The 13492-nt window shown below is 39.4% G+C and overlaps 1 protein-coding gene across 2 annotated transcripts in view; it reads left to right on the top strand.

The window, feature by feature from the left end:
* Window positions 1-13492, top strand: part of EBPL (EBP like) — a 38366-nt gene that overhangs the window by 9738 nt on the left and 15136 nt on the right. Inside the window, exon 2 of one of the 2 annotated variants that reach the window (XM_020993703.2) lies at window positions 11912-12114. The exons of the other annotated variant lie outside the window; for it this stretch is intronic. Coding sequence (XP_020849362.1) covers window positions 11938-12114 — 177 coding nt within the window. The 5' untranslated portion in view covers window positions 11912-11937. The remainder of the gene's footprint in view (window positions 1-11911; window positions 12115-13492) is intronic. 2 annotated transcript variants of the gene reach the window in all.

Genomic DNA, 13492 nt, shown 5'->3' with positions numbered 1-13492 from the left:
TAGGAAGGACACTCTGCACTGAAACCTAGACAGGCATGACCCCGTTATCTCCATATGGAAATGCTTCTGGTCTACAGGGTAGAGTGTGGGACTCTGGGTCTTATGAAAGCTGCCTAACCCTAAGGACTGGGATTCCTAGTGAACCTTTTTTGTTATTCCCTGAAGCGTACATGAAGTTTATCAATATGACCAGAGGCTGCCAGAAAACTACATCAAGGGAGGAGAGGCTTGAGCCTCTAGCCCTCTGAGCTAATCGAATCCTGGGGAACAGTACAGTCTCCTTGGGGAGGTGGGGTGATGAAGAAACTGACCTAACATTGAAGTTTTTTTTGGTGGGGGAGTAGAAGAGAAGGCGGAACCCTAGTAGATGCTGGTCCTATCCCAGCTTTCCATTGCTTCTAATTGGGCCTCAGAATAAATCCAATTTTTCTTCCATATGTCAGCCTTTTAAGTACTTGAAGTCAGCTCTCATTTGAACCTTAGTTTTCACTTCTTCAGGCTAAATACTTCATGTTCTTTGAATCATTCCATGTTATGGCGTGGCTTACAAACCTTGCACTGCCCTATTTTTTTTCTCCTGGATACATTTGAGTTTTTTGGTATCCCTCTTAAAATATGTTTCTCAAAACTAAGCACAACACTCCAGATGTCTGGCTAGGGCAGAGTATATCAGTACATTTACTTCCCTTGTTCTACCTGGATTTTTTATTTGTGCAGCCTAGGATTGTATTTGTGGTTTGTTTTTTCTTAAGCCAATCACTATATTAAATAGTTAAAATAGTAATGGTTCCTATTTGCATAACACATGGTTTGCAAAGGGTTTTGTATATAATATCTTAATTGATCTTCACAGCCTCCTGTGAGTTTTATAGATGAGAAAGGCTTAGAGGGGTTAAGGTGAAGTTAAAGGTTGTTATTTTTAATCACTCTGCTGTTAAACATCTGAGGCTAGATTTAACTTTCTGACTCCAAGTCCAGTACTCCATCGACCAAGCCATGTTGTGAATTGGATTAGGAAATGTGTTTCAAGCCACTTTTCAGAATATCAGTCTTTGTGAAGCAGAAAAAGGCTTTTCTTTTTCTTTTTCCTTTTTTTTTTTTGGTAAGAGGTGAGACATGTGTTGGAAGCTCTGGTGGCAAGAACCCAGATACCATGTGGCAGGTGGCCATTTGATCCATTAATTTATCATCATTTTGAAAGAGCCTGTGTCCTATCTCAATTTCATGAGGCAGCACGTCCACTATAGCCAATTCCCATCAAATGGAACTCATCATCTCATTAGGAGAAGGACAGTTGGGCAGTACACATCTGTGAGGATACTAAAGCCTAGTCACAGAGGGCAGCCCTACGAGATCGACGCAGCTGATCCTTCAGTCAGTGGGAATATATCCTGTTGCCATGATGTGACAAAATCAACGCTCATTTGACTACTATTTTTTGTGATTCAGGTTTTAAACTAACTAATGAGTTTAGGACAGAGTTAATACAGCAGTCCTGCTTCTTTTGTACCTAACATCACTAAATGTTATATGGTGTTCCCTGAGGTTCTTTTGAAATGCATGTTCATACGAGTGCAGTTCTAATTAAATTGAATCTTTTATTGAAATTTCCATAACATTTCTTTGAGGTTTTTTTTTAATTAAAGCTAGAAACTAAAAAATTCAGCACATCTCCCTTAAGAAACAGCCTGATTATACCCTAGTAGCTCCTTCATTTAAGCATTAATTTTATTAACGTCTTGGTTAAGAGCTCTATTTTAGGGCTATCCAGGCACTTTGTAAAAATTCAGTATTCTTTTTAGGTGAAGTGAGACTAGAAATTGGTCACTTGATCTTGCTTTTCAGATGAGAGATTTCAGTTTAGGGCTGATTTTCTTCTTCAACATTAAGCTGTAAGGATTGTTCAGAATTGCTATTTTTTATTTAGTAGTCCAGTCCTTTTTGAGAGAGGTCAGTTCAACAAGCATTTCTTAAGTGCCTACTGTTCCAGGTGTGGGGGATTTAAAGAGGAAACATGAAAACTCCCCCGGTTTGCAAAAAGTTTGCGTTGTACTAGGACCACATTCACTATGGATTCTCAGGGGTCATAAGGAATTTCACATCTTTTTCTGTTTGCTTTAATTGCTGTGAAATACGTGGAAGTTAAAATGAAATGGGCCAAACAATAACCTTGATTGTCATCAGCTCCCCTTCTGTGTGAATATTGCAAAGGTTAGTAGAACAGAGAACAGTTTGCATCTTAAATAAGTCACTGGAGGAAACAGTAGCAGCATAAAGGAAAGCCTACAGAAACAGCAGTATTCTGACCCAAGGGGGAAACACTGCAAATGCTGTGATAATCAGCAGGCATGGCCTCGCTCTGATGGATGAGTGGAAGCAGAAAGTCTTTACAGGATGAGATGTCTAGTGTGTGCCGCAAAGGGCCTGGAAGAAATGAACATCACAACTCTAGATGGGACATACCCAGTGAGAGCATGGCCACTGACAGCCTTGAATAATGAATAGGAAAGATAAAATTTGCCCCCCTCCCTTTTTTCCTTCTGAGTCATTCCTTTTCGTCTTTCTTTTTTATCCTTTTTGTGCCAGCTTTTATTTTTCAATGCGTCACCAGAAATGGAAACCTGCCGTCGTTCTGGTGAATTTCTGAGCCATACCATGAGAGCCATGGAGGCCTGTATCAGTCTCAGAACCACCCAGGATATGTCTTTGAAAACCTTTCCTGATGCACAGGCACATTTCTGAATGGCTGCTTGGTGTGTAGCCATGGTGCTGAAAGAGACAATATTCACGGGACTGGCAGAAAGGAAGAGTGCCGATTGTAAGCCCGTTTGTACTGCATATTTGCTACAGCTTTTAATAATCAAGTGGCTCACATGAATATTTACTGTTTAAACAGTGGTTTGTTTAATATTAAAGCTTGTCTGGTAGCAAAAGGGGCTGGCAGATGACTTGGGGTTTCTGAGCAGCCTAAGAGGATGCTCTAGTCTGTATGAATAAATCAATGAATAAGTGAGTGGAAAAACATTTATTAAGTACTGACTGTATGCCAAGCACTGTGCTAAGAACTATGTATAGCCAACTCATTCATTCTGCTTTCTTTTCAGTCAGAATTTTGGGTTGATCCAGAGAACAAAAAAAATCTGTCCCTTTCCTTCATTATACTCTGCTGTTTCATTGGGAGCAGGAGGTGGTTTTCATATATGTTCGTGTGAGCTGAACATGAGTCACCCTGCAAGGTTAGACTCTGAGTTATTTATAGCCATTGTAGATAGCTGACCCTCTCAAGAAGCTTTATTTGTTTTATTAGCATCTGTGGGCACAAATCGTTTGAAACTGTAGTGTCCTAAGCCCTGTGCAGACTGAGAAAAGAGGGCATGTCTTTTTCTAAGGCTGCTGTACCTTCCTAGAGATGGTCAGTAATGAGCTTACTTGACAGGTTTCACTGGTGGCTTGGACATCAGCCTCTGCCAACATAACCTTGTACTGTTTGCACATGAGGGCATAGCATCAGACTAACAGCTTAGTGCAGGAAACAGAGATGGTTAGGACTGTTAGTGGAAGTGAATTTAGAGACAGATCACTTACTCATTGAATCACTGCTCCAGATTAGGGGTTCTCAGCCTTTTCTGTGCAGTGCTGATAAAGCCAGGAGCCCCTTCTCAGAATAATAGTTTAAATGCATACAATATGCTACATAGAATTACAAAGGAAACTAATTATAATAAAATACAGTCATCAGTTTCTTTTCAAAGTTCACAGGCCCTAGCTTAAGATCTCCAACATTAGAATTAGAAGGAACTTTAGAAGTGATCTAGTCCAACCTTCTCCTTTCTCAGATGAGGGAACTCAGTTTGAGAGAGGTTAAATTACCCACCCAAGATGTCACAGGTAATAAGTGGCAGAAATTGAACTCAGGTCCTGTGAATTTATGTTCGGTACTTTTTCTATTGAACCATAGGCAAAGAATAATTATCACAGTACTGTTATAGTTTTAAAAAATTATATACCAGTTTAATGCTTACAAAGACCTTTAAATATTTTATATCACTTGGAGCCACACAACAGCCCTTGGTGGTGACCATGGTGCTGAAAGGCACAATATTCATGGAGATAGTACAAATATTATGATCCTGGTTTTACAGATGAGAAAACCAGGGCTCGGAGAAGTTAATGACTTCCCCATCATCACATAGCTAACAAATGTCGGAAGCAAGATTTTAATGTAGTTCTTCCCAAGTCCAATACTGTATCATTTTTTGCCATGCTACTCTCCCAATAAGTTGTTGACAATTAATTGTAGAGCCTGGTTTGGTTCCTGCTTCTTCCTGACCTGTGGACATTTCCATTGTAGAGAGGGGAGGATACTTGGAAGCTACATGCACACTTTCCTCCCTCCAGCTCATGAACTTATCCACTTATGACCAGAAGCCACCCTACAAATTCTTGTGGCTCATCAATTATGCTCTCCATCATGTACTTTTAGATATATCAATACTCCCTTATTCTATTCTTTCATTTCAGTTTCATTTCAAATATTTTTCAAATACCTGCTATGTGCCAAGCATTGTGTTAGGTAATAGAAATACAAAGGGGACAGGGGAGAAAGTCCCTGTCCTCAAGCAATTTATATTCTAATGGAGGGAAATGTATACATTAAAAAAAACATTTAAAATTTTTTCATTGATATCTTTTTTTAACATCATCTAGATTTTCCAATATATCACTCTTCACTCCCTCTCCCAGAGAGCTGTTCTTTATAACAAAGACTAAAAAAAAAAGGTGGGAAAAATGCGATAAAATTAACCACATCTCAATCTAGTTTGACGTTGGACTGTGGGCTCCTTGAGACTAGACTATCTTTTACCTTTCTTTGTATTCCCAGCACATAGCACACTTGCCTGGCACATAGTAGACATTTAATAAATGTTTATTGACTCACTAACATTATATGTGGTGTCCCTTACCTCCACAGAGAAGAAAGGAAGGTATATTCTCATAGCTCTTTGACCAAGCCTGGTCCTTCTAATTTCACTAAATTCCACTTCAGTTATTTGGCTGTTCTTTCCATTTCTGTTTCCATTTCTGTTGTTGTAGTCTTGACTCTGCTTATTTCAGTTGGCGTCATTTTCAGGGTCACCTCTAAAGTAGTCAGGGGGTCAAGGAAAATATTGGGGGGAGGCTGCTTATATCAATAATTTGGTTTAGAAATGTATCACAAAATGTCAAAGCCCGTGTGAGGTATGCATACTGATGTGTCAATAAAGATTTTGAACAATAGGGAAAGAAGTTTAGGATTTGCTGATTGTCCAGTTAAAGCACATGAAGAGTCCTCGTAGTGTCCTCGCAGTATCTCTTTGTATTCAGGTCGAGAAACCATCTCTTCATGTTCTTAATTGTCAAATGCATGATACCTGGCTAATTTCATATCTCCCACAGCAAGAAAAAAGCAGTGCAGTTACTACTCATAGCACTTTTCATAAGACATATTGTGATTTAAAGCACTGAACTGTGTGTCATTGTTTTTCAGGCCTTTCAGCCCTGTCTGACTATTGTCAGACCCCATTTGGGGTTTTCTTGGCAAAGAAAACTGGAGTGGTTTGCCATTTCCTTCTTCAGATCATTTTACAGATGAGGAAACTGAGGCAAACAGGGTTAAGTGACTTGCCCAGGGTCACACAGCTAGGAAGTGCCTGAAGCCATATTTGAACTCGGGAAGATAAGTCTTCCTGATTCTAGGCTTGGCATTCTATCACTCTGCCACCTTGCTGTACAGAGCTGAGATGACTGTCTAAATTTGGATTACTATTGTAGGTCATGTGAGCACTGGCATTACAATTCTATGTAACATGCATGACCACTGGAAAGCAAAGAACGAGTCCACCTCCCATCCTCCTCACTATATGCAATAGTAATAGTCAGATATTCCAGGAAAACAGTTTACATCATGAAGGCTCACTTCATTCGCTGCTCACAGTCCTTCAAGATGCCACAAACAGCCATGGTTTCATTTTCAGAAAGTGTTTTCAGCACCATTCATAACTAATACGCAGAAGTTAGGAAATTAGAATACATTAGCCAGCTCCTTATGACTCCCTAACATTAATAATCCAAGAAAAACTGAAAATGTTTCCCTTTTTGCAGCAGTGTATGTCAAAGAATATAACACAATGAAGAAAAATTTAATGTTGGGGAAACTCTGTTTTGGAGCTTTTCAGGTGAAAAAGAAAAGCCCTTCATAGAAGACCCTGATAATTATATTCATTTTCACGAAGCAGATCATTTGAAAGATAACTTTTATTGCCTCTTATGCTAAAGTTTAAATTATTTATTATTATTTTTTGAAGTGTTGGTAGTACAAATAAAGCAGAGGATGGAATGTTGACACTGTGTGTTAAATAATGTCCTATTTTTTGAAATCTCAGATAAAATAACCCTATCTTCCTCAAAGTTAAAATAATCTCTTTGTATTAAATATATAAAGTACATCAAAATTATAATTAAAGAAAATTGAATTTAGTGGAACTTACATTTCAGTTGCTAATACAAACTTAGAACAATATTTTGATATAGAAAATTTCACTATACCTTTCAGGGTTCCCCCCCCCCACTATTGTTTACAGCAATTTAAACACATACAAACTTGCAAAAGTGTAAAGTACTGAAACTGTCCAGTCTCTGACATGACTTTGCATAACAGAAGACAACATCCTATACATATGATGAGTCAGTGCATGTGCACACCTTGATGGTAATTGTGTGCCTCATCTTTAGAAGGAAAATGCTTAACTTTAAGTTTATTACTATTGCAGTCATAACATTAATGATGGTGATATATTTATTTAAAAACAAATTTGAATAAGTAGTAGCTTGTTTTGCTAATTATAAGAATTTAGGTAAAGCGCCTGGAACAGGGGTGGACATTATATGATTTAGGTAAAGCGCCTAGAACAGGCTTTAAGGCAGGTTCCCCACCCCTGGCCTAGAATTTTTAAGCAGCCGTTACAGGCAGGACATGTTAGAAATCCTAAAAAAAAAAAATACAGGACATCAAAAGCAATTTGCTTTAGGGGCAGCTAGGTAGTGCAGTGGATAGAGCTCCGGCCTGGGAGTTGGGAGGACCTGAGTTCGAATGTGGTCTCAGACACATAACACTCACTAGCTGTGTGACCCTGGGAAGTTACTTAACCCCATTGCCTCAAAAAAAAAAGCAATTAGCTTCTCAGAACATAAAGAGTATGCTACTAATATCAATATTTAAGATTATGATAGTCTCAAAGTGCAACATAATGTTTTTGTGTCATAAACCTGAAATGTATATGAGACTTCTAAAGAAAACCCTTAAATTCAGCAACAGTATTTTGATATTTACTTCAGTTAAAAAAATTGGCCTATTACCATCAATGTTATGCACCCTACAAACTCAAGTTTTTGACTGCTAGCATAGTATTAGCGATCATTGTCCCTTTACTTTATGAAGTTGTCTCTTTCAGTAGCACATGAGATTCTTACCCACCTTGTTGCTATGCACATTTATGTGCATTTATGTTATTATCAAATTTATCATCACAACAATATATTCAGTCAACTGGATCCATTGTATTTTCAAAGTAAATCGTGACAGTTAACAATGAGCGTTAAATATATGAGCACTTAGGTCATCCAATGAAAAGGATCGTGTTGGGAGAATATGGAATATTTTCTGGGACTCTTGGCTATCTCTTTTAAAACAATTTTTTTAGTATTTTATTTTCAATCCCCACTGACATGTAAAAACAAGTTTTAGCATTCATTTTCAAAACTTTGAGTCCTGAATTCTCTCCCTTCCTCCCTCCCCACCTCCATCCCCATTGAGAAGGCAAGCAATTTGATATAGATTAAACATGTGTAGTCATGTAAAACATTTCCATAATAGTCATGTTATGAAAGAAAATAGACCAAAAAAACTCAAGAAAAATAAAGGAAACCAAAAAAAAGTGTGCTTCAATCTGTATTTAGACACCATCAGCTCTTTCTCTGCGGATGGGTAGCATTTTTCATCGTAAGTCCTTCAGAGTTGTCTTGGATCATTGTATTGCTGAGAATAGTTAAGTCATTCACAGCCGATCATCTTACAATATAGCTGCTACTTTGTACATAGTACATTTCACTTTACATCAGCTCATGCAATGAGTTCATGCATTCTCCAGGCTTTTCCCAGAGCATCCTGCTTATCATTTACCATAGCACAACAGTATTCCATCATAATCACATACCACAACTTGTTCAGCCATTCCTCAATTGATGAGTATCCCCTCAATTTCTATTCTTTGCCCTCTTGGCCATCTCAACAGCTTTTTTGTGCTTGTGGTACAGGGGCCTCCACAGTGTGGGAGCCCTCTGAGACATTGGTCTGGAGCAGGGACCTCGCTTGCCTCAATTGAAGGGTTGTACTGATGATTTCACCCAAGTTTTCCTGTGTGTCTGTTTATTCATCACATTTTTTTTACCCAGAGCAGTAACACTCCATTGCATGCATGTGCCACAGATTATTTCAGCATTCCCCAGTCAATGACCAGTTCTTTTCACTTCTTCACTATGACAAAAAGTGTGGCTATAAACATTTTGGTGTGTATGGTTGAGGTTTTCTTTTTAATCATTTACTTCATAGTATCATAGGATCATAGATGTTAGTACTTCGTACTTAAAGGGGACCCAAGACATCACTACTGGGGTCAGGGTACAGTGTGCCTGACTGTGGCTGATCAGACCAATGTGAGCTTGGAAGACTCTACCACAGGTTGGGCACAAATAGTTCATATGAACATTTGGAATGGAATGGAAGAGAACTGCAGGGTCATTATTCCCAAAACCTTCATTTTACAAATGAGGAAATTCAGTCACAGAGAGGCAATTGCCCAAGATCACACAGCTAGTAAGTGTCTGAGACAGGATTTGAACTCAGGTCTTTAAATAGTAAGTGCTCAATAAATGTGGGTTGATTGTCTAATTAATTGACTCCAAGCCCAGCACTCTATCCACTGCTCTTTCTACCTTGCTCCTTGGGTAATAGGATAAATCTCTGGATCAAAGGGTATGAATATTTTAGTCACTTTCTTATCATAATCGCAAATTGCTATCTAGAATATTTGGAGTACTTCACAGCTCCACCAAGTAGTAGCTCAGGGTGCCTATCTTTCACAAGCCCTTCAGCACTGACCATTCGCATCTTCTGCCAGTTCAGACAATTTGCTGGGTGTGCAGTGAAACTTTAGACATCATGATTTGCATTTCTTTTGTTACTAGTGATTTGTTGATTAAATATGGTGGTTAAACACTGATTTCCAATGACTGGAACCACCATTCACAATATAAATGATAATGCTGATTTGATTATCAGTCCCCTAGCAGTGCATGGTGGGATAGAGGAAGAGTGTACAAGAAGACAAACAGCAAGTCTCTACTCTTGCCTCACGGTCAGGATAGTGATTGGTGGACTCTTGGGGCCTGGCTGGATGTAGGAAGGTTCTATGTGTTTGAAATAATTGCCTTCTGACCGTTAGCCAGGCCAGTGGAGAGAATATAAATTCTCAAAGTTTTCCCCTTATTTGGAGTAGTTAAATTAGAGTAGCAATAGCAGCGTAATGGAAGACTGGTGAAGCCCACATCTCCTGGCCCCTCCTGGGATGGTTTTGGTCCGTCAGCTCCTAGCCAGTCCTCTATGGAAGGATCCTCTTTGGTTCACATAAACAGAAGGTGGCTCTTTTTTTTTTAGAGGGTGGCTCTTTACCGCATAAAGAATGAGGGCCTCCAATCAAATACAACCTCTTCATTTTACACATGAGAAAAATAATTACTGAGGTTTCTGTACTGCCTTTACAGTCACAAAGTCATGTTTCCTGCATTAACCAGCTAGTTGGCTCACTTCCTCTCACTTGCAGTTTGGGGTTTGGATTAGATTTTCTTCAAGGTCCATTTCAATGCCAGCATCTAACAACTCCATCCTTCCTGTAGGGGCTGGGTCAGACAAATGGACTCAGAGCTCTATTTTTCCAGGCAGCTCAGTAACACAATGAATAGAGCACTGGGCCTGGAGTCAACAAAATAGGAATTTAAATCCAGTCTCAGACCCTGTGTGACCCTGGGCAAGTCATTTAGCCTCCGTTTGCCTCGGTTTCTTCATCCCAGGTTTATTGTGCAGGTCAAGTGAGATAATATTTATAAAGTGTTTAACATAGTGTCTGGCACATCATAGGCACTTAATAAATGTTTGTTTCCTTCCTTCCTTTCTCAGAACAGCAGCACTGAGACTATGCTGTGACTAAAGCCTTTCCTCCCATTGGGAACTAAGCTAGCTTTAATAATCCCACAAATCTCCACTAAAATGACTTTACCCGAGCCTTGCACTCCTGAATTCTAGGCATGCTTCCAAGGTGTAAGAAGAACTCTTTTCTGGTGAATGAAGTTTGCATTGCCAGGAAGTGTTCTTTTAATTTGAATGATCAGAACAGTGCACAGGGACAATGTCTTGGTCTTGATTCTGGGTTAACTTCTGGGATAAACTTAGCTCACAGAGAATATTAAATAATAGCTCTGGTGGCTTTGATAGGAGACACCTGTGCAGTTTTAACAGAATCAGTTCTGCATGCCACACCCCACCCTCCCAAGCCTCTCTAATACTATAATGGCCATTCTCATTCTCATATTTGTTCAGTTACATAGCTGTGGGACCCCAGGCAAGAAATTGGACTTGGAGTCAGGAAGACCTTGTTCATTTCTCAGACGCCTACAAGCTGTGTGGTGCTGGACGGGTCACTTTACCTCTTTCTGCCTCCATTTCCTCATCTGGAAAATGGAAATAACAATAGTACCCACCTCAGAGTCATGAGGACCCAATAAAATTGTGTATGTGAAGTGCTTTGCAAACCTTTTAAAGTACTAGGTAATAACAATAATACCCAAGATTGTTGTGAGGAACAAAGGAGAAAATATTTGAAAAGCACTTTGCAAATATTCAGGTGCTCTATAAATGTTAGCCATCATTCTTGCAAAGAATTTGTTCTATTTTGTGTTGAATTTCCTTTACTGGGTGAGAGGCAGAAGGAAATATTGTAGCCCAGAATGAATGGGATTTGAGTCATTTGTTTCCAATGCTAAATTCTCTCCTCCTGCGGGAGATCTGATTCACGCACACTCCTGATGTGGCGTCAGCCAGTTGTACCTGTCTCAGCTCTGCGTCACCGCTTTCATCAGGCAGCCTTGTGCTCAGAATATATCACGTTGTAATTTGGTCTGAGCCATGCAGAGTTCAGATCTTGAATGAACTCCCCAAACTGAGAGAAGATGTGTCATGTGTTTTTGTTTGTCTTTAAGGTGAACAGATTTAGGCTTGTAGCCTGTTATGGGCTGCTGACACAGAATGTTTGTGGACCCTTTTCTGGTTTCTTTTCCATAGAAAAGAGAGCAGTGTTGTCCATAAAAAGAATCAGCCTTTCATCCGGGAAAGATAGCTCTCCTTCTAGTTCAAAGGGAGCACCCATCTTATCAGAGCCACCTTTATGGAGGTTGCCTCGTTGAAATTTATAGAACACCTTGGAATGTGAAATAAACATCTGTTATCAATGTCCCTGCTTCAGCAAGAAAAATTGAAGTGTAGAGGTGGTAAGTGCCCTTTGACGTCACACATGAAAGGTTTCCTTGTAGGGAAAGCACATTGGATCTTAAGTCAGAAGACCTGCAGTTCAGTCCTGGTTCTGATATTTGAATAAATGCACATTTATTAATAAGTACCTACTGTGCGCTGAGCACTGGGCTTGACCCTGGGGATTCAAATTTAAAAGTAAGGACTCAGGATTCCTCTAGGAGTTTGGGGCATACAATACAAATTCATTCCTTTCCAGGCTATACTCCTAACTCTCCCCAGTCTCTCTCTAAGTTTTCCTAGAAACCTCTTTGTCCTGGATGCTCTGGACTTCACACATTGGAAGTGCCTCCACCCCTGTGGCCTTTCCTTCTGATTGGCTGGTTCCTCCCAGGACCTCCATATTCAAGAGGAGGACCAAGTCACCATATCTTCCTTCTCCAGTCTGCATTCCTGACTCTACTGGATTTTCTCTCTACAAAATAAGCCCCTTCAGGGTAGGGACTGTCTTTCTGCTTGCATTTGTATTTCTAGCATGTAGCATAGTGCCTGGCATATAGTAAGCAATGAATAAATGCTTATTGACTTGATTTGATATATAAGAAAGTAGTAGCCAAGGAAGGGAGTTTTGGACTGGGAAGTCAAAGGGATAATGAGGAGAACTATAAGATAGTCAGTGGTCACTCTTAATTAAGTAGCAATGGTACCATTTATTTGATTATTATTCCCAGAATAAGAGGTAGAAGAGGGAGAGGCGATGAACATATATAGTAACATAACACATAGCAAGATGCCTGTGGCAGGTAGGCCCTGGTGTGCTAGAAGGTGGCATGATGGAATGTGAAGCATGGTCTGGGGCCAACTAGACATGACTTACACATGATTTGCTAGTCCCATGTTCCTGTACAAGTCCCTTAATCTCACAGTTTCAACTTTCTTGTCTTTAAAGAATATATCATAATATTGTGCTGCCCCAGAGAAAGAACTGATAAATAAAAGTATGTAAAGAATAATTTTACATATGTGTGTATATGTATATGTGTATACATATACATATATATGTGTGTATGTGTGTGTGTATATATATATATATATATATATATATATACCTATTTGTGTCTAATGGTAGCCATCTCTAGGGTAGTGGAGGAGGGAAGAAAAAAAAGGAAAAAAAAGAAATTTGCATGATTATTATATATTTAAAAGGAATAGCAAGGTGTACATGATAGACTTTTTTTTTTTTGGTGAGGCGGTTGGGGTTAAGTGACTTCCCTAGAGTCTCACAGCTAGTGTCAAGTGTCTGAGGCTGGCTTTGAACTCAGATCCTCCTGACTCCAGGGCCAGTGCTCTATCCACTGCGCCACCTAACTGCCCCGTACATGATAGATTTGCTTTTCCATAAGCAATCATCTTTTTTTTATTATAAAAAATAATGAATTTATATAGTGCTACCCGCCTTACAGGATTGTCTCAAGGAGTTCACATGTACATAAATAAGTAAATGTAAAATGTAGATAAAGTAAATGTATATACAATAATATGTAGGGGGGGAGGGAAGAGTGCTAACAACTCAGGGCATCAGGAAGGGCCTCATGTGGGAGGGGATACTTGAGATGAGCCTTAAAGGGAGTTAAATATTTTGAAAGGTGGAGTGAAGAGAGAACCCGAGGGAAAAGTCTGTACAAGTGTTCAGAGAGAGATGGAAAAATGTCATGTGCATGAAATAGCAAATTCCAGCCACTTTGGCTGGAATGTAGAATATATAAAAGGCTAACTAATGTATAACAGGCCCAGAAGGGTAAGGTGGGACCTTTGCTTCATGCTGTGGTTCAAAGGTGTGGCAGTGCAGTGGTTTTGGTTTTTTTGTGGGGGTTT

This window comes from Phascolarctos cinereus, unplaced genomic scaffold (genome assembly GCF_003287225.1).
Source record: "Phascolarctos cinereus isolate Bilbo 61053 unplaced genomic scaffold, phaCin_HiC Scaffold_726;HRSCAF=1367, whole genome shotgun sequence".
Classification (NCBI taxonomy): Eukaryota; Metazoa; Chordata; class Mammalia; order Diprotodontia; family Phascolarctidae; genus Phascolarctos; species Phascolarctos cinereus.
Note: the sequence above shows the minus strand (reverse complement) of the source record. Positions and strands in the feature narration are given on the sequence as shown.